The sequence below is a fragment of the Hippichthys cyanospilos genome, chromosome 19 (genome assembly GCF_059441005.1).
Source record: "Hippichthys cyanospilos isolate Australia breed blue-spotted pipefish chromosome 19, RoL_Hcya_1.0, whole genome shotgun sequence".
Taxonomy (NCBI): Eukaryota; Metazoa; Chordata; class Actinopteri; order Syngnathiformes; family Syngnathidae; genus Hippichthys; species Hippichthys cyanospilos.
The window spans coordinates 9223221-9244028 of record NC_142387.1 but is presented as its reverse complement, the minus strand read 5'-3'; the positions used below and the strand labels follow the sequence as shown (position 1 = coordinate 9244028).

The 20808-nt window shown below is 36.9% G+C and overlaps 3 protein-coding genes across 7 annotated transcripts in view; 2 read left to right on the top strand and 1 right to left on the bottom strand.

Moving 5' to 3' along the window:
• sspo (SCO-spondin) overlaps positions 1–13561 on the bottom strand; it is a 71428-nt gene extending 57867 nt beyond the window's left edge. Inside the window, exons 1-3 of the mRNA XM_088402256.1 lie at positions 13483–13561; positions 3012–3091; positions 2289–2498 (exon numbers count right to left, since the gene is read on the bottom strand). Coding sequence (XP_088258382.1) covers positions 2289–2498; positions 3012–3091; positions 13483–13536 — 344 coding nt within the window. The 5' untranslated portion in view covers positions 13537–13561. The remainder of the gene's footprint in view (positions 1–2288; positions 2499–3011; positions 3092–13482) is intronic.
• On the top strand, positions 410–9738 carry aoc1 (amine oxidase copper containing 1). 2 transcript variants are annotated; one of them, XM_088402265.1, is made up of 5 exons: positions 410–502; positions 4567–6102; positions 7037–7325; positions 7411–7543; positions 7858–9738. In XM_088402265.1, the coding sequence occupies exons 2-5, from the start codon at positions 4569–4571 to the stop codon at positions 8125–8127; spliced, it is 2226 nt and encodes a 741-aa protein (XP_088258391.1). In that variant the 5' UTR covers positions 410–502; positions 4567–4568; the 3' UTR covers positions 8128–9738. The 2 variants fall into 2 exon arrangements, with proteins under 2 accessions (XP_088258391.1, XP_088258392.1); XM_088402266.1 differs by lacking the exon at positions 410–502 and adding an exon at positions 529–716.
• The window catches only part of slc12a7b (solute carrier family 12 member 7b), a 38260-nt gene continuing 30937 nt past the window's right edge, over positions 13486–20808 (top strand). For 3 of the 4 annotated variants that reach the window (XM_088402260.1, XM_088402258.1, XM_088402257.1), the window contains exon 1: positions 13487–13742. In XM_088402260.1, coding sequence (XP_088258386.1) covers positions 13535–13742 — 208 coding nt within the window. In that variant the 5' untranslated portion in view covers positions 13487–13534. Of the gene's footprint in view, positions 13743–20808 lie in introns of all 4 variants that reach the window. The other variant, XM_088402261.1, reaches the window with a different exon arrangement.

The window sequence follows — 20808 nt, the reverse complement described above, 5'->3', positions numbered from 1 at the left end:
ACTGTATTTTAATTGTAATGGATTTTTGTAATCTGGTCAGTATGCCAGACAAAAACAAAATAAAACGCACGTTTTTGAACATGGTTTTAGACGAAATGTGCAGAGAGAACGTGAGACTTTAATTCTACTACAAAAACAATAAATAAATCTCGAAAGTCCGTCCATGTGTGTTGCGCCCCCCCCCCCCCCCCACACACACACACACACACACACACACATTCTATTATTGCTCAGTCCAAGCAATAATCCGTCTCCGACACCCACTTGAACGAGCCACAGCCCAATTTTTAGTTTGCCAAATGAAAATGGAATATATCGTATAATATTCAGAAATCACCCATAACGCCTGAACGCATAGCACTGGGCGGAAACAATACTTCTCGCGTCATCGTGACGTCACCTCACCAAAATCATAAAAAGCCTCTTCATACGCGCTTCACCAAATAAATAAATACTTCCTGACCGGAATTTCTGGACACACGCAGGGAAGTCGACGGCACTGGCAAGTACATCCGTGACTGTATTGCGAGATGTTTTCACGCGCGGACTGATCGAGCGTTTGTATTGAACTTTATCAGAAGACGCATAATAGCACCTTGCAGGCATGAGCGAAAACGACTTAACGCACATGCGGCACAGCATAATTAAGGTCTGACAAACGACGTTTCGAGTTTACGAGCGGTGCGCAATTTGCACATCGGCGTGAGAATATAGAGGTACGTTCAAATGACTGTTCGTTTGATTCATGATTTCATTCAAATAATCACAGAGAAAATGAATAGAATCTCTGTGCGTCCGTTCATTTTCTACACTTCTTTCTCAATGGAGCCCATCCCAGCTGATTTTGACTGCATTTATACTCACACCTATGGGTAAATTTATTGTTGGCAAATTTAATTTGCATGTTTTTGGACTGTGGGTGGTAGCCCAGACAAGCACAGGGAGCTCATGCAAAACACACAAGAATTTGAACCCTTAACCTAAAAAAATGTGAGGCACCAATGTAGCTAATGCATATGAAACCTGGAATGTTGATTAGCTTGTGATAACAACATCTTAGCTAACTATCAGGTCCATATTGACCTTGGAAACTAGCTCAGGAAGTTAATCATTTTAAGCGGTCTGGCGACGCAATTCAGTTAATGTTTGTCTGAAGTTGTCAATGAGAGGGTTGGGGTATTTATGTCTTACAATGTCATGACAAGCATCATTCATTTTCAGTCTGGACACAGATGTGCTGTGTGAGTGACTGCTGTTGCTCCAAACCACAGAAGTATATTTGTAAATTAATTGTGGACTCTAAGGCATGCATAGGCAGCGTTTTCAGATCAGGTTGGGAACTATCTCGCCACAAAATGGATGGATCTTATTATCATGAGGATTTTTTTCTGGGAAAAAAAAAACAGACAACCAATAACTGTTGTGAGAGGCGACACATTCAACCCTCGCAATTGCGCTTTATAAAAGAATAATTGGAATTTTTCATGGATGTTGATTAAAAGGTCACAATTGTGGCCATAAAAAATGTTTTTCGAAAAGAAAATGTCCTGGTCTTACTTATTAATATCGTAATCATTTGTTCGATGATGAGTTTGATCACTGATTACTTTAAGTAATTATTTACTAAAGTAATCAGATATTGTTGGTGATTACGTAGTAAAGAAATCAATAATTTTAGTAATCAATCATTACTTTACCAATCAATTACTTTAGCACTTAAGTACCATACTACTGAAGTACTACTAAAGGAATCGATGTGTTTGGGTACTTAAGTACTGAAGTAGCCTAAATTACTGAAGTAATTACTTTTGTACTTAACACCTAAATTAATTGATTCCCTCAGTAATTGGTTCCTCAGTATTTCAATCATATACTACCAGCCATTTTTGAACCGTATGGCAAAGCACTTGAAAAAATTTGGAAGTGCCTGGGAATGAATGTCTAGAGTCTTGGGAAAAAAATGTAAAAATATATCTTTGGGATTGAATGAGTTAAAACTAGCACACTTGTAGAACAACTACACATACTGCAACTAGTACATTGGCATACTAATAAGCCAAAACAACTATATACTGTATCAATAATTGTGAAACAAAACAGTGCGCTAGTTGAAATCTGCACGCTAGTAGTGAAGTGCTGAAGGGTAACTAGTGTGAATCAATGTCACTAGTAGTATATGTAGTACATATTTGTCAACTTGTGCACAGTTTTGCCTCACTTTAACCATGCAATTGTCCTACTAGTCTGCCAAAGTTGTTTTACTAGCGAGGGCAAACCGAGTGACTTACTTGTACAACGAGCAAAGTGCCTTGAGCCCGTTCTGTTGGTAGTAGAGCGCGATGCCATCATCCCCTCCATGCTTAGCCCTCATCGAGTCCACATCCAGTCTCCAACCTTGGGTGTTATACTGGTACACCTCAGAACAGCTCACCTCCAGCTGCAGGCGTGGGGTCAAGACCCGATCCACTTTCTGCTGAACTGTGCGTTCGCACCAGTGGCTGGAGCAAAATATTGCATTAGTGTATTTTGATGTTGGTCTTGATGGGAGTACAACAGAGCTACTGTGATGCATTATCCAGTGCATGTCTTAGAGAAACTAGAGTTGCTAGTACGGCCAACAACAACAAAAAAAGCTACAAGGCATAGTATAAAATAAATACTTACTATTTTTGAGTATTTATAGTAAACATTATTTTGCATACTTTTTTTCATTGATTGTTAAGTAATGTAATAAATTAGTTAAAAATGTATTGTAGACTTTCCGCCAATGTAATCGGTTTGATTGAGATTGACCCATTTTTTTACATTTTATGCAAATCCATCAGTTTTGGGCATAGTTTTATTTGATGAGCATTATACAAATATTTTTGTTGGTACTCTATAACCAGTATACAAGTATATGCAGTAATAAATAAATGATTTTAAACAGACATATTGCCCCATCTTGTAATGAGTTTGGTGATTGGTCATTTTTAAACTCATGTAAAGCATGCATTGGCTTATATGCTTACCCTTTTCCCGTCACTGTCTGCAGTCCAACCAGGGTCAGTAGCAGTGCCCTCACAATCCAGCAAAACATGCTTAAATTAGTCTGGGGAAAAAAATAAACAAATAACTTGACATTTGAAACTTCTGAACTTTGTTATTTATTGAGACACTGGACTTAAATCTCTTAAGTAGATATAAGAGATTTTATTTTAATCTCATGAAATTGTATTGAGACAAAAGTTCTTACCTTAAAAGTGCTTTCGAGATGGCCTCATTTAATCTACAATTTTTTTGAGTTTTGTTAGTTTTTTTTGTACAATTTTTCTTTGAGATTCTGTCTCCAATGAAATGATATTTTAGCTATTGAAGGAAGCGAAGCATGGTGGTTTTAAATGCGGGGTTCGACTGGAAGGACGTACAGTAGCATTTGAACCTTCAGTCATTGGGTAAGAGTTGAAGGTCACAGCTGGAAGCGCCAGAATTGGATGCCGGCGCTTTGACGGACACCTCGCAGCGTCAAACATTGTAGAACGCGGGAGGTGTTGGTCAGGGGTAGCCGAGCCTCGGTCGCAGAATAAAGACATGTTTGTCCAAGCCTAATCCTGTAAAGAGGGGCATTTCGGGAAGGGTGATGGGGCGGTTTATTGAATGAAGCTCGTCAACAGGCGTGGGGAGCGAGAGAGTCACCAATCTATTCTGTCTGACCTGCTGGCCTTAGAGTGAGGGCTCAAACACAGCTGTCACCACCCTACGCCTTACTTTAAAAGAGTAAAACTCAGCATAACAGAAGATACAATTCTGATGTCGCAAAATTAATTTCTCTAAATTTCCCCTCTACTTTAGCAGGAAGAAGTTACATTTGCTAAATACACCGATGACCTTTAACTAACAAAACAACCAAAACATATTTGTGGCTCAGCATGAATGAACTTGGGAACTTATCCTGTTATTTGCTTAAAATTCACCTAGCCTTGTCTACTAGAAGAACATTGCTTTGGCGCCATCTAGTGGCACCTTAGAGCAAAAAATAAACTATGTTGAACTGAGCTAAGTTGCTTCTTTTGGTCCAAGAACAACCTTGTATAAGACAACCCATCTTGTGGTAGTGGTATCCCAATCCGATAGTGATATTGGATATTGGTCGATATCAGCGCAAAGAACTTGTGACGTCTGAGACCACTTTTTTTCATACCAGCACAAATACTCGATTCATGAATAGTCACTAATACGTGTATAAAGTACCACTACCATTAGTACTTTTGATACATTAAATTCCCATGGAAAAAAAAAAAACGACTCATAATTGTAACGACAGATCCTTAGATTCTAAAATTAGCAATTTTCTTTAATTAGGAAATTAAAATAAATGTTTAGATTATACAAAGGGAGAAAAAGTCAAATAATCCACAAAATGACAGCCTTGTGGCTATTCATATATATATCAATAAATGACAATGAGGACAATACTTAATTTGCCACAATAATAAAACCTTATTAAATCTGGATCAGATGACATAAAACTATCACGAACGTTTTGACAACTGTTTTTTTTTTGGGGGTTTTTTTGTCTGCCCCTAGCAATGAGGCTTCTCCATCTGCTATGTCTGCTCTGCTTGGCTGCCTGTGATGCTTCCAGAGCAAGAGACTGGGCTCATCACGGCGCGCCCATGTTTGCTGACCTGACACCTCGCGAGATGAAGGCCATCCGGGCTTACCTCCACGGACTGTCAGAATTTGGACTCACCGATCCTTCTAATGTGGCTCTCAAAAAGAACAGCATCCTAATGATGGAGCTCCAAGTGCCAAAAAAGCATGAAGCCTTGAGAGCTTTAGACCGTGGTCAGGCCAAACCTCCACGCCAAGCCCGTGTAGTAATCCAATTTGCCAACCAAACCAAGCCGAATATCACAGAGTTTATTGTCGGACCTTTACCATCTCCAAAGTTTCATGAAGTCAAGAGATTTAAGGGTAATAGGACTATCCCGTTTGAGTCGAGGCCGATGACTTCAACCGAGTATTATCACCTCAACCAGAGCATTGCCAAAATCACAACTAAAGCGCACAAGCTTCTATTTGAGACAACGGGAGGATTCACGTTCACAAAGTGCTCTGATCGCTGTTTGTTTTTTATCGACATCGCTCCGCGAGGGCTGGCTTCGGGTGAGAGGAGATCCTGGATAATGTTGGTCAAGTACGTGGAAGGATACTACATCCAGCCGATTGGATTCGAAATACTGCTCAATCACAAAAACCTGGAACCAGATAAGTGGGCTGTCGAGAAAGTGTGGTACAACAGTATGTTTTTTGATAGCATGGAGGAATTGGTGGAAAAGTATGAATCGGGAGCCGTGGAGAAGGTCAGTCTGCCCCATCACGATGACAATGATCTCTATTCCACTTATGTTCCTCGGGGTCAAAGCAACACTCCCACTAATATCCACGGCCCGAAACTTGTAGAACCTCAAGGTCATCGCTATCATATCGATGGCAATTTTATTGAGTATGCCGGATGGTCGTTGGCCTACAGAGTGGCTTCATCGGCCGGACTTCAGGTCTTTGACGTACGTTTTAATGGGGAACGGATCGCCTATGAGATCGGCCTCCAAGAAGCTATTGCTTTCTATGCAGGCGACACTCCTGCCGGCATGCAAACAAAATACATCGATGCCGGTTGGGGTATGGGCACCTTATCATTTGAGCTAGCTCGTGGAATCGACTGTCCAGAAATTGCCACTTTTGTCGATCTTTACCACTATTACGACACCGACAAACCAGTGCGATTTAGAAACGCGCTCTGTATTTTTGAGATGACCACCGCTTTGCCTTTGAGGAGACATTTCAACGCATTCAAGGATGGGTATAACTTCTACGGAGGAATAGACAACACTGTGCTGGTGTTACGGACGACATCAACTGTTTACAACTATGATTACATCTGGGATTTCATCTTCTACCAAAATGGGGTGATGGAAGTGAAGGTCAGCGCCACTGGTTATATCCATGCCACGTTCTTTACTCCAAATGGACTTCAGTATGGCCGCAAAGTCTACAGCTATGTTCTGGGGAACCTGCACACGCATCTCATCAATTATAAGGTGGATCTGGATATTGCTGGTAAGAAGGATACATTATGATATATCTACTTGTGACTATATATTCAATCTGAGTGTGTTTCCTTTATGATTATGAGCGATGGGCAAATACTGTTACAAAGTATCAATATCGGGCCAGTACCTGGATAGAAACCGATACCATTATCGGCCGCTATCTTGGAACTGTTTTATGTTCACAAATTAAAAATTTCAAATCCAAATAGTTGAAAATTCCCATAAATTTCATGACATTGTAAAGAAAATGCTAGACTGGAATACATAAGTCATTGTTCTTTTGGGGAAATTCGTTTACCAAAAAAATGTGATACTTGGTATGGATATTGTGACCAATCAAGAGATGAGTACTCACGCTGGTATCTGTTCGGAAAAAAAGTGGTATCAGACATCCCTGATAACTGTAGACTTGTGTCAAAAACCCTTCATTCATTTTTACTTTTAATCACATTAGAGGTGCGATGGCAAATGATTGGAAATACAACTAATCTGTATTGTGATCATCAATGTATCATTTAGAAAACTAAAATCATCCAAATCCTCAATTTCAGCCTCTTGACTAAATATTCCATAATTTATTTATAACTGTAATTTACATCCTTGAGACCTGGCCTCTTCTTTTGTGTCCGCTGTAGTGGACATTTATTTTAGGTCTGAATCTTTTGACTCATTAGAGCTACCCTATTAAGTCCGTGTGTACTCAGGAGAGGACATCCTGGCCTTTCCAACTATGTTTCGTGTTTGTGGGATGCAATTAACTTTGCTGTTTTTCTGAGTCAAAATGGACAGGACAGCGAACACAAATAAAGAGGCCGGGTCTCGAGGATGTAGATTACAGTTATGACATCACAGATTACAGTTATGACATCACACAAAGAAGAGAAACTGAAAAAAAAAAAGTTTAATTCTAAATATCCTGACAATTCTTTGTTTTGACGCAGGTCGGGAGAATAGCTTTCAGACTATGGATCTGAAATACGTCAACTTCACAAATCCCTGGAGTCCCAAGAATTTCATCGTCCAGTCCAAACTAAACTGGACGGAACATAAAACGGAGCGCTCGGCCGCCTTCCGCTACGGCAGAAAGTTCCCACGCTATGTCCATTTTTACAATCCTAATGAAAAAAATAAATGGGGACATCACAAGGGCTACCGTATTCAGTTGAACTCACATGGTGATAGTGTGCTTCCAAGAGGTTGGCAAGAAGAAAATGGCATCAGTTGGTCAAGGTAATTCCATAAATCAATTTGGAGCCGATGATTTGGGGCTGCGCATCTGGATGATTATTTATGTATTCATTTATTGCTGCCACAGATATCCCCTGGCCGTCACTCGTCATAAAGATAGTGAGGCTACCAGCAGCAGTATTTATAATCAGAATGACCCTTGGAAACCTGTTGTGGCATTTGAGGAATACATTCGCAACAATGAAAATATTGTCAACCAGGTAATTTTTTTTTTATCATTACACTTATACATTGATTCCACCTTTTCCAGAAATACAGTATTGAATTCATATGTATATATATATATATATATATATATATATATATATATATATATATATATATATATATATATATATATATATATATATATACACACACACATACACAGACAGCTGGGACTATCTGAAGTCATGTCAGGTCTCACATAGTGACGAACGCTGACATTTTTATGTTTGCACTTTTGAGCAAATAAATGATACATTATTTGAGCTGATGACAAATCTGAGAGTCATGTTTACTCTTCTGTGAGTAGGATCTGGTTGCCTGGGTGACCGTGGGCTTCCTTCATGTGCCTCACTCAGAAGACATCCCCAACACGGCAACACCTGGCAACGCGGTGGGCTTCTTCCTTCGACCATTTAACTTTTTTGATGAAGACCCTTCGGTCGCATCAAGAGGCGTGGTCATCGTACGACCGGGCCCGGACGGGAAGCCCCAAGTCCAACGGTGGACACCAGAGGTCATAGGTCATTGTGTGACAGACAAGCCATTCTTTTATAATGGTACTCATGCCGGAGTCTAGGACATATCCTTGAAATTACGGTTCTACTTGACTCGCCTGGCACCTTGAGAGAGAAAAACAATTGGCTGTGGAGTTTCCGATTAACTTGTTCACTGCCAATGACGGCTATAGACGTTAAATATCCATTTGAACTGAACAGCTGTAAGAGTCAAAGGTTTTTTTGTACTGTACTGCCAGTGAGTTAAGAACTACTGTACGTTTTAAAAATGATTGCAAAAAAATATAACTTAAAATATGGAATCTTGATGGGTTTTTTTGTTTTTTTTCATGTATTTGTGTTCAGTAACTCTATAGCCATCCATGAAAATACAAAGAGTAGTGGCATTTTAATAAAGAGGTTTGTATTATACAGGTTTGTATTATACAGTGAGCCCCCACTTTTCACTGGAGATGATGACATAGCACTATGTTTATGGACTTGACACAGGATGGTGCCTAAGTGCTACTTTAGTCTAAATGAAGCTCCTCAACTTATTTCAACACTTCCTTGGCAGCAAGACGCCACCAGATGGTGCCAAAGCATTACTGTTATTACAACGGCTGAGGCATTATAACACAATTTAGCAATAGGTTTTTCCAGTTCCATTCATTGTTCCAAAAAAATCATGTTCCAATTAATTAGATTGTAATTTGAAAAGAAAAATACACAGTTCCAGTTCCATTTGTTTTTTGATTCAATTTGTTGATACCTGTAGAAACCATGTTAAGATTTCATGTTTCCCCCCATTTGAGAAGCGATTTAGTCAATAAATGTAGCATTTAAGTCACTTAGTCCCATTGAATTCCTTAACCCTTCTTTTCACCTTGGGTGACTGCTTTTGCCAATCCAATAAGACATTTCCATGGCTGAGGCTTAGCATTGACAGGCATGCAGGATACAGGATGCTCCGTATCCGCACAGCCAGTGGCCAAGCCGCCGGCTCACAGCGTGCTCTGCTTGCCCTCTTGGCGGGAATGTTTTTACCCGAAAGGCAACAAGGCTCGCTCCGAGCGCAAACAGTGTGATACCGGATCCTTTGCGCAAACAATCCAGGATACCACTTGCTACCATGGTAACCTAACTATATAGCAGCAATGTGACAAAATATGCAATTGTAGCATATTCTTTATATACACATTTTTAAAACGCTAATGTCACTTCAAGCAGAAAGTTTGAATAAGTAGTATTATTGTAATCATTTAAGTTAATTTATTTTGGATTAATGAAAAACTAAAATGTAAATCAAACCTTATAAATGGATTTTTATGTGTATCAGTAAATAGCAACTCAACTTGACGAAATCTGAAACCGGTTTTATTTGTGTGTCAGTGTTTTACAGTGTGCATGTTAAAAGTTCAGAGTATGAAAGCGAATGAATGGTGGAAGGGAAGCGGACACAGGCTAAAGTAACAAGAATTCCTATCATTGCCATGGAGATGATGGCCATAATGTCACAACAGACAAGTTTGTAGTAATATAACACACTGTAAATTCATTTTAAAATGGTGTGCAGCATCCTAAATAAAAGGCTGGTGTTTTAATTTAGCCATGCAAGTTTCAAAAAGATTTGTCTGTCCTCTGTTCTCTACTAATGTGTTTTGTTTTAACTAAATAAAATGCTGGTGAAGACATTGAAGTTGTGGCTGTGGATTTTTCTACTTTTGATTCATGACGAGAATTTTTTTGAGCCTTTATTTGCTGCAATTAATGTCCGATTTAAGGTGCACATACTATAAGTTGTATGGTATTTGTGCTCACCAGAAGGATCAATTTGGCTTACTTGAGGAACAACTACAGTTTATGAGAGGGGCAAAATTGTGCACTAGTTGAAAACGTAATGCTAGCAGTGCTAATAGCAACACAGTTCTATTAGTTAACATATACTGATTTGTGGTAGTCGTAACAATTCACGAATATACTAGGAGCATATACTGTAGTTGTCTTACTAGTATGGTTAGTTTGTCCTGATAGTATGCAGAAAAGTCATACAGCAATGGAGAGGAGACTTTATTTGTAAGACAGTCATTCCACGGAATGATCTTAGTGGGGACAATGAGTGTGCTAGTTCTTGGACCTTAGGATTGATACTGTATTAATGATGTAGATAAACTTCCTTAGGTTTTCTCCTACCATCTCTCTGACTACTTGGCTTAGTCGTTGTGTTATATGCAGAAGCTGCTTTTGATGTAAATATTGCAACTCACTATATAAGGCAATGGAAATAATGTATTTTCAATGATCAAATCGAGAAGGTTCAAAATATTTTCATTAGATAAATATTATTTATGTCTTATAAAAATGAGCGAATCTAAACTAGATTGTTGAATCCATCTATCCATTATCCGATTTCCATATCATGTCATGTATTGTCTCAAATTAAGTCTACCAAGAAAAAAAAAAAAAAAAGTCCTCTACCAAGAAAAAAAGAGTCCTGTATTGCCACCTGCTGGCCATATAATAACACATACAGAAGCGCAAGTGAGCAAAGCGGTCTCGACAACCAAATATGTTTCGAGGTTAGGAATGAAAAATGCGAATACGTTGTCTCGCTCATATATGACGGAGCAGTGATCGTCACAGAACACTGACTTTTTGAGTGACTTTTTTGAGTAAACCGACGACAAATTGTAACTTAAAACATTAGTTATATTAAGACTTATATATTAAGACTTTTTCTATCCGCAGACAGTATGATTGCGTCATTCTGCCAGCAGAGGGCAGTCGCTACTTTTAAATTTAAAACAATAAAGCAATTCGATTCACGATTTATTAAAAGTAGTGATAATAATAGTAATAATAATAATAATGATGATAATAACAATATGAGTTTAGTATTAACGTCATGCTAATGCTAACGGACGATACTCATATGGTTGATTTGATTACACAAAGTGTAATTTGCGTTATTTCATGTTTAATTTGACACTAACCTTCAAGTAGTGCCCCCCAAAAAAACCTCCGGAAGCCCCCCATTTTATAAATACCATTAAATACTAAGTAATATTAAGTTTGTATCACACAAACTAATTCTTGTGGTAAACCTTTTGGGTTAGCGCCATCTTATTAGAGTGGTGCTTGCATGTCAAACGAAAATATTAGATTAGCTTTGGCAGATAACAGAAAAGACAGATGCGGCCCACTATTACACTAATGTCTACTGTCTCGTACTTCTTGACAAAGGGACAGATGCCCGGTGTGCTCATATACTTTCCATCATACACATCTCTATCCCCAAGGAATAGTGCAGCCCAAGGGATCTTGTTACAGCATGACATCTGCAGACAAACAAAAACAAGTTTGCTGCTGCTTCCATTATCACTGCTGTTAGGGTTGTCCCCCCTGGAGAATATTTTATGGTCCATATACCCTAATTCACTAACATTCTGTTGGTCTTATATTTTGATTATTTATGATGAAGTGTATATTATTGGTCTTACTCTTTAAATCATTCAGCCGTGTCTTTATTTGAAACTAATATGCGTATGGTAGCCCACAACTATCTTTTGTGACAAGGAGAGCATCAGTTCATGCATAATGACTACTGACCCACATCTTGTGTTTTCCAGACTTACACACATCACTGCTCCAGTAATTTTACCAAGTCTTTGGGCCTAAAGGCAGAAACTTAGCGTTTAGTACGTTATAAGGAATGCAAAATAATAAAGGCTGTGCAAATGCTGTGCTGTTGAAAGCCACATCTGTTGCATTAAACTTTAAAATGTAATCAGTTTCTCAGTCTGTGCTGAGAGGGTGAGTCTCGCAACGGATGAGTAAAACAAAATGGCCCTGATGGATTACAAGTTCCTATCTCAACCTGGCCTTCCTACAATGATTTGTCACAATAATGACCACTACTGATCCATTATGGTAATTGTGGAGGAAAACTAATCCATAAAATGATGATTAGATTTTTTCCCTTTGTATTTTCTACAAAAACAATCAAACTGCAATCAAAAACTGAACTGACCTGAGCTGTTACTCAACACTAAGTCCCACCAAACCCTTCCACTCCCACTTGACCCTCCCACTCCTTCGTCATCCAACTGTTCTGCCAGCTGTCTATTTTAGATGTAACATGCATTCAAGTGATTACTGTCTGAGTGGCCTCTTGGAATTGTTCCAGAATATTTACACTTGAGAAGATTTGGAGAGCTGAAATACAAATGTCGGGCTGCCAACATTGTTTAGAGGCAAGTTAAGTCTTGGCATCTTGAGGTTATGGAGGAAAAAGATGGGACAGTTTCCAAGTATATATATATTTTACCTTGGAATATTATTTCTGTCACTCATACAATAATTGGCTTACATACAATAATAACAATTTTTAGATTCTCAGTACTGCGGGAATTATTGGTAATTATTGTTTATACTAAGTTTTTCTCATAAACAGAAAAATTTCAATTTGTTGTGACAACTCAAATATGGCATGCCTCCATCAGGAAATAAACATGACCTGATTAAATTGTTTGCTGCTGCTATTTGTAAATGTAAATTTTTGTTTGGAGTGCCCCAAGGGGCATGCAATTACAAATATAAAATACTCAGGGTTTTGCATGTCACAATAAAGTTGTGCTGAATTTAAGATAAATGTGTGTATATTTGTTGGTTAAATGTAAGGTCACCAGCATTTGCATCAAACCTTCTTCTAAGGGCTATAATTGACAAATGTTAATCATTTACACAAATTGCCATAGTAAGCTAAAAATAAGGCATTGCAGCTAGTTAACCAAAATACTATGTTAATTGTGTTTGTTGCCTAAACTCTTACGAAGTTTTCAGTAAGCACAATTTATCCCTGTGGCAGGACATTGTTTGAAGAGTAATGCTGCAGTATTATTTGCATTAGAATTGTGAGACCACCAAGACCAATCACCATTGTTTGTGGGACATGTTGGGACAAGTCCTCTATTGTGGTCTCAAATTATGGGCATTGTGTAGTCATTTACAGTGATATTCTTACCTCCTCCTAAGGATGGATTTGGATTTGTCATCAAATTATTTATTGTATACATTTATTCTTTAAAAATACCGTAAATATAAATAACTTGTGAAAGGTTATCAAGATATCTAGGGATATTGCAACCATTTAGAAAAGCAGGAAAACTCGGATATTAAAAAATTTCCTCTTGGCATTACGTAGCTCCGCCCCCGAATTTTTAAAGTACAGTACGGGTACATCGTACATGTGACGTCACGGCAAAAAAAACGTCTGTAGAGGGGCGGTTGGTTTTGGTGAGAGGATGATTGGCAGCATTTTCATCCAATGAGAGATTGACAGGGGCGTGCACGTGCGTACAGTAATCAACCCCACTGATCAACTAGTGAGCGTGGGGTCTACTCTTGTCCACCGTAGTTACCAAACGCGTTGGTCTTACCTCATCCCATCCATTTCGGATCCAAAAATAAGACGACAAAAAGGGGAGCCACATGGGCGACAGGTTTGTGGTGGTCCCGGTTGACGGGGGAGGAGGAGAGGATCACTCGGGCTCGGTTGGAGTCCAAGCGACCCGGCTCACCGGCGGCGATGGCCGGGAGGAGGACCCAGATTTGGAGGAGGTGGTCCCGGCGATCGAACAGCAGGACCCCAACGCCGCCGTGCCCATTCTGGAGTACAACAGGGAACCTAACAAATACGGTGAGTCAGCCGGGCCGTTACTACAGAAGAGTGTCCCACTTCTTATCTCTTCTAACCACCCTAGGATGGATTAGTCCGCTGAGTGTTTTTCACTCAGGAGTACACTTAAGTATTCACCGCGAATACTTTTGATGCGTAATATTTCTATTATTATACCAATGACAGAGCACGAAAAAAAATGAAGCGATTTTGTTTCGTTTTGACAGAACAGTCAATATGCAAGAAAAGTCCAAAGTGAAACATAAATCACGTAGAATTTGTTAAAAAAAAATAGCAGATGCACAAAATAAAAGTGACAACTTCCCGGATTTTTAGTTTAAAATGTTTAAACGTTCAACTGCTAAGCCAGACGCTATGAAGTTGACAACTGAATAATACACAGGAGTGATACAAACACGTAAAAGCTCTTTGATGCCTGTACTTTATTCAGCAAGAAATCGACTTTATTAATGCTCTTAACTCATCATCCCAGAAGCATATTTTTAAACGTTTTTTTAGACATCCAAAAAAAGCTGGCAGTAAATGAATGAAGTACTAAAGTAATTACTTCAAATATTAAAGTAAAGGATTACCTAAGGTAATCAAGTACACAAGTAATTTACATTAGGTAATGAAGTATTTAATGAATCAACTACTTTAATTACATAATCTAAGCCAAAGTAAGCGCTTACTTTAGGTACTAAAAAAAAACCCTATAATTTATGCCTTAAGGCACTAAAATAGTAATTTAATGAGTTACACTAAAGTGGTAATTTGTAACAGTACTAATGTAGTAAACATAATTCAATGCCTTAGGTACTAAAGTACTGAAGTAATTGATGAGCCCTTAAATACATAGGGTAATTTGATAGCATTAGTACTTGATTGCCTGAAATAATTGTGTTTTTGTGCCTAATTGCCTTAAGTAATAAATTACCTTGGGTAGTGTAATACATTCCTTTAGGTTTTTAAGTGCTGAAGTAAATAATTACTTTAGTGCTTAATTTATTGAGTACCAGACATGTTTAGCCCTTCCTTTAGAAAACACTTGAAACAAAATTAAAAAACATAAAGCAGTATTTGAGATTGAATTTCTGGACACTTCAAAAATGTAAAAATATGTCTTTGAGCTTTAATATAGTAAAAATAATGTATTGTTTTTATCATGTTTTTTCAGTCAATAATACAGGTGAATGTGTAGTACACAGTATACTATAATAAAATACCGTAATGAAAAAAGGTCATCATAAAACCCAAAATGAGTTAGCAAGTAAATGTAAAATGTTGATTACAGCATGCCTTTATAAAACATATACACAATGACATGGATGCAGCCATTGGTATCGGCCGGCATGAGTACAAAGTACTTGGTTGGTATCGGTGTTTGCACATCCCTAAGTCTGCATACTGATGAATATATTTATAAGCTGCTACTCAAGCTCATTCAATCAACATACTGGGATGATTTTTTTTTCTATTGACTCATAAATAAAGGTATTAGAGAAACACTCACAAGGAGCAAAAACTATTAATGGAGGCAATCCTGCAGCTTTCAAAAAAAAAAAAAAAAAAAAAACACTGTACGTCTCGGACAAAACAAAGTTGCCTCTTTCTGATTTTGAAAATGTGAATTGGTTACTACTTCATGATAAGATTTGTTATCTACACAATTTCATTTTCACACCACTCAATATTGCAGTCTTGTGACATGGCAGCTGAGAACCACAGGGACGCTATTGAGTGAGTAACCGCTTGTCATAATTAATTAATAGTAGAAAATCTTCGACTCATGATGAGGATTGCAAAAGGAAGTCGATGGGTAGACTAACAATTGTTTTTAATAGGATTCAGTGGTTTTGAGGAAATGGAAAAATGATAAAAGCTCACTATTGACTGAATACTGGCTATTCATGTGGTTATCATTTTGAAGCTGTTTACGTGACCCAACATTGATTTGTCCTACCTAATAAATAAGTTTATAGTGTCACTTAAAATGTGTGCTTATTAAAAATATATATAATTTGAATTTTATCTGGAAATCAACAACAACGATTTCTGGTGAGCATTAAGCAATGATTTTTTTTTTTTTATATAAATGAGATATAAGTAACAGATAGTAATGTGCAAAAAAAACAAAAAAAAAAACAACAACAACAAAGCTCCAGTTTTTATTTCCATAAATTTTTTTCATTAGGTCACGCAATATTGACACAGAAGCGAATATTTAGTCACAAATGGAGTAAAATCACTGGTTCATTTTCAAATCTATAATGTAGTCTGTGACAGAACAGGTAGTTGAACTTGCATACATTTCCTGTTACGATTGAAGTACAATATGTTCTCACGCTAACCATCATTGTCACCAGCTGTTTGACTCACTAACAGAGGTTTAAAAATGGTTTTGTTATATGACCCCACTAGTTACGTTGTGATATCCAAGTTATGCAACGAGATGCAATTTAAGCTACATATTATGTTTGCACGCATGTGTGTGTATTCCTATTTAAAAAGGCATTCACCTTTGGTGTCATGTGCTGACCTCTGCTTTATTTGGAGCCGAGCAGTCAGCACTCCATCTGGGACCAGGAGATATAAATATACTTTGTCATAATAACTGCAAACGTGATTAAGGCCTGAAGGCTTTGTTGCATTAACTGCATGTTGAAGACAAATTATTAATATCCACAATAGCAAATAGGGGCAGTAAAATTTCCGAGGCGGTTTCGCCAGTGGGTATCAAATGACAGAAATGTGTAAGGGGGGATATCATGTTCTGCTTGTGTCTGAATGAGGAAACGATGGGTAAAGCTCCCTGTCCGCTTTTTTGCCCGGGCTGCTGAAATTGGTGGAGGAAAGTCACGCCAAGTCAGTCAGCCCAAAAAGAATTGGTCAGCCACCGTTTTTTTTTTTTTGTTTTTTTTTTACACTGCTTAGTAAATATCTTTGCGTCTACAAAATGGGGAACTGGCAATTAAAACGTCATGTAGGAGTTCCTTCTTTATATTATTTGGTCAAAATATTTAAAGGCATATCTCTGGCCATTTCTTTCGGTGCGGTTCATCTATGTTAATTATGATATACAAACTATGTTATTTATGATATACAACACAGTATGTCTCCTTTTTTTTTTTCCTGACTGTGTCTATTTGGCTTGTTTTACTCACATACAAGTTCCCTTTTCATGACCAATTAGCTGGTCATGGAACTACTTTTTTTTTTTTTTTAAGAAACTAAAAGGCTTAGTCACCTTTTCCTAGACTGGGATTTGGAGGAAAAAAATGCCCAGTGGAGAACTTCATTTTATATTTCTGAGTGTATACTTGGCTGAAAGACATGTCGTAGGAAGTAGTTGTGTGAATGCTAACATGATTACTGTATTGTTTTATTCCATTATACATTGCTACTATTTTTTTATGCATTTCATGATTGATTCAAACCATTCCAACTTCAACATGTTCCAAAAAATCACACCTATTATTTTCTCAATGCTAACTTTCACATTTTCCCCACAATTTAACATTTTTCAGACACAAAATCTCCATTCATTCCCGATTTGTAATTCAAAAGATGTGTTCCCATTCAAAATTCACATGCTGAGTCAATTCACCTTGTGATCAGTTTTCAACTTCCCCCAAAAATCCATGTTTTTTTTTTTCATTTTTACTATTCATTTTTACATTTCTCAACCAAGTCTCAGCTTTTTAAAATTCTCACTTTTCCCCCAAAATCTATTTATACTACCTACAAACCCCATTCATTTCCTATGGCGCATTCAACATTCCAGGTCAAATTTCTTTTATTTTCTGTCTTATTCAAACAATTCCATCCTTGAACTTCAGCTCCTCCCCAACAGATTTTTTTTCCCAAAATATCAAGTCATAATTTATTATTATTCACTTAATCTTATCTCTACCGCAATATTGTTTTCAAAATGTCATGACCAATTAAATCATAATGTTTGATATCACTCCACATGCCCCATGAATTTCAATGGCAAGTATTCCACATCATTCCACATGCTTCCATTATTTTTCTTTCAGCTTTCAGCATTCACACCCAATTGCCACAGAAATTGCGTCATCTAGTTATTAGAGTCACTCTCAATGATTAAGTTTATATAGCCATGTTATGTCATGGTGATGCTGCATGTTGCAGTATTCCCATGAGTGTTCACAAGAGGGCAACAAAGTATAATGCCAGGTAAACAATATGGCTTGCCAGATTTTCACAGTGGAAGCCCAAGTGTGAGTTCAAACGTGCTACAACTAACTCGGATCAAATTCAAAGTAAATCTACATAAAATGAAAACAGGAATAGAAAGCAATAGTCATAAAATCTCATTCAGTGCACCTCTTTGGCAAATATTAATACCCTCGGTAACAGGGCTCTAAACACGAAAACAAATAAGTTAGAGCTCAAACCAAGACCTTGATTTATCATATGTATATATTATAATCACATCCTGCTGTGGTGAGTTTTAGTTCAAATATTTGCATTGATTTAAAAGATATAGTTCCCTAAAAAGAAGCCATCTTGACCTTTGCATGTTAAATATATAATCCAGACATCATGACACAGGTTTGGATGACTCGTTGATACACAAAAAGTACAAGGTCACTACATGTTGTAATATTACTTCTAAATATAGATTTTGTAGCCCTTGCCTTTCTGTATTGACTGTCTGGAGGTAGACTGAGTGTCTGGCCTCTTAGTCAGACAGTTACATCACTGCTCGTATGGATAGTGCTGTCTTGAGGGCACAGTTATTTGTGAGTACTTTACAGATGCCCTGTAAAATACAGATGTTGGAGTCCTTTTTGACCCCATTTGTGCCTTTGGTAAATCACTCTGAAAATCTGTGTGGCTGTCGCCATCTCATTTGTAAATGCTTTAATGCCATCTACTGGGTTGAAGAGGAACAGTGAGTAGGAAGGAAGACTGAAGAGGAAGGAATTGTTTATGGGTTGTAGCAAACATGCTTGGTAGTTTAAGATTGGGTGGAGGTCTGCACTCTAAAAGGAGAACATTATATTTATTATATATATATATATATATATATATATATATTTATATATATATATACATATATATATATATATATATATATATATATATATATATATATATATATATATATATATATATATATATATATATATATATATATATATATATATATATTTATATATATATCCAGATTGATGTAAATAAAAAAAAATATATATATATATATATATATATATATATATATATATATATATATATATATATATATATATATATATATATATATATTTTTTTTTTTTTTTTTTTTTTTTTTTTTACAGTTTTGTGGAATGAGCCGGAATCTTAATGGCAACCTGTAGACATATGACCATGTTTTTTTGTTTGTTTTTTTTAGGCTGGTCATTGTATTGAAAAGTACCATATTTACTATATTTGGACAATAAAGGATACTTAAAATTGTTTAATTGTTCTCAAAAATTGAGAGTGATCTTAAAGAACCGGTGCCCTTCATATGAAAATATCCCAAAAGTAGACCTGTTCACAACGCCTTATAATCTAGTCTGGAAAATATGATGACTTCTTCATCTTTTTGTCTATTTCTGACATGCACTTTCTTGATTCGTATTTCAAATACTTTATCAGTGGTAGTTTTAACAAAAACATAATCAAAATAGTTCAAATAATTAATAGAGGGCTGTCAAACCTGAAGAGTTAATTTTGGAGATTAATGTGAATTTTTTTAAAGCCTTAAAAAATACATTCAATTAACCCATTTGTATTTACTTCCTGTGACAGCTGAATTTTGCTAACTTTAGAAAGTTGGACAATCATGTAGTTGATTTTACTCAATTAAATATTTGTTATGAGCTTCATTGAAAAAAGGTTGGAAAATCCAATTAATGCCAGTTAGTTTAACAGTTAGGGTTTGGGTCACTTGACAGCGCAGAATAATTAATTCAACGGACCATTTTTTTAAAAACATGGGGCATTTCCAGGTTACGGTTATTTCTAAGAAAGATTTGAGATTATTTTTCATACTATAAGGCACATTTAAATGCCTTTATTTTCTCAAAAATCACCAACGCGCCGTATAGCTCGGTGCGCCTTATAACCCACTGTGTCTTATAAGCAGAGGAATTCTCTATAAGGGAATTTAAGAAAATAGACGTGTTCACTACGCTCTATAATCCAGTACACTTTGTCGTCTAAAAATATACGGTAACTCACTGTAACTGTTTTTCCTGGGCTCCATCTCTTTCTGTTCCCCATTTGCTGTAGTTGTTGCCTTTCTACCGACTTCATAGATCTTCGTACAAAGCCTCCTGAGGGAATAATGGGGAATAGGGAGTTGCTTGTCCTTGATGGCCTACAGCAGCCAAAAGATCCTACAAGATTTGGAATCTCTCTTTTTCTCTTAAACTGTTATGTAACACACAATGCTATGTGGTTTGTTGGTGAGAAAGTCAAGATCAAAAAGATTTGACTTTGTACCCTTAAGCAAATAACACATTGTGTGATTGTCAGGTGATGAGCTTTTGTCATAGCACTGCAACCACCTAAAAGAGATTCATGACACACCGAGCGACGCAACCAAATGCAACTAAGCTTGGCTAGTTTTGAAAACAATTGCCTCAAAATCAATCACCTAGCAATCGACATTTGCAGTCATATAAACTTGTGCGTTTTGATTTTTCCACACTTAACTTTTTATCTGCAGCCATATATGAAATTATAAATATATTAATAGGAATGCGATGGGATATAAATTCCATGAGACGAGGTGTTTCACGAGACTGAGTCCACAGGAACAAGATGAGATGAGATTTTGGCAAAAGTAATTGTAAAATTGTAATTAATTGTAAAATTATGCCTTAGTCTAAATGTGCCAGTTTTTTCAAGTTTTCTTTTTCTTGAGCAGGTTGCAATAAAAATAAGAATTTAGCATATAATCTTTTTTTTTTTTGCTGCTGCTGCTGAGCTAGTTTAACAAAATGCATGCAGTTTGTGTTAGTGTTAGTAGGTGGCCTCTTTTTTTTTTGCAACATGTCTCTGATATGCAAATATTTTACCGTTCATTTAT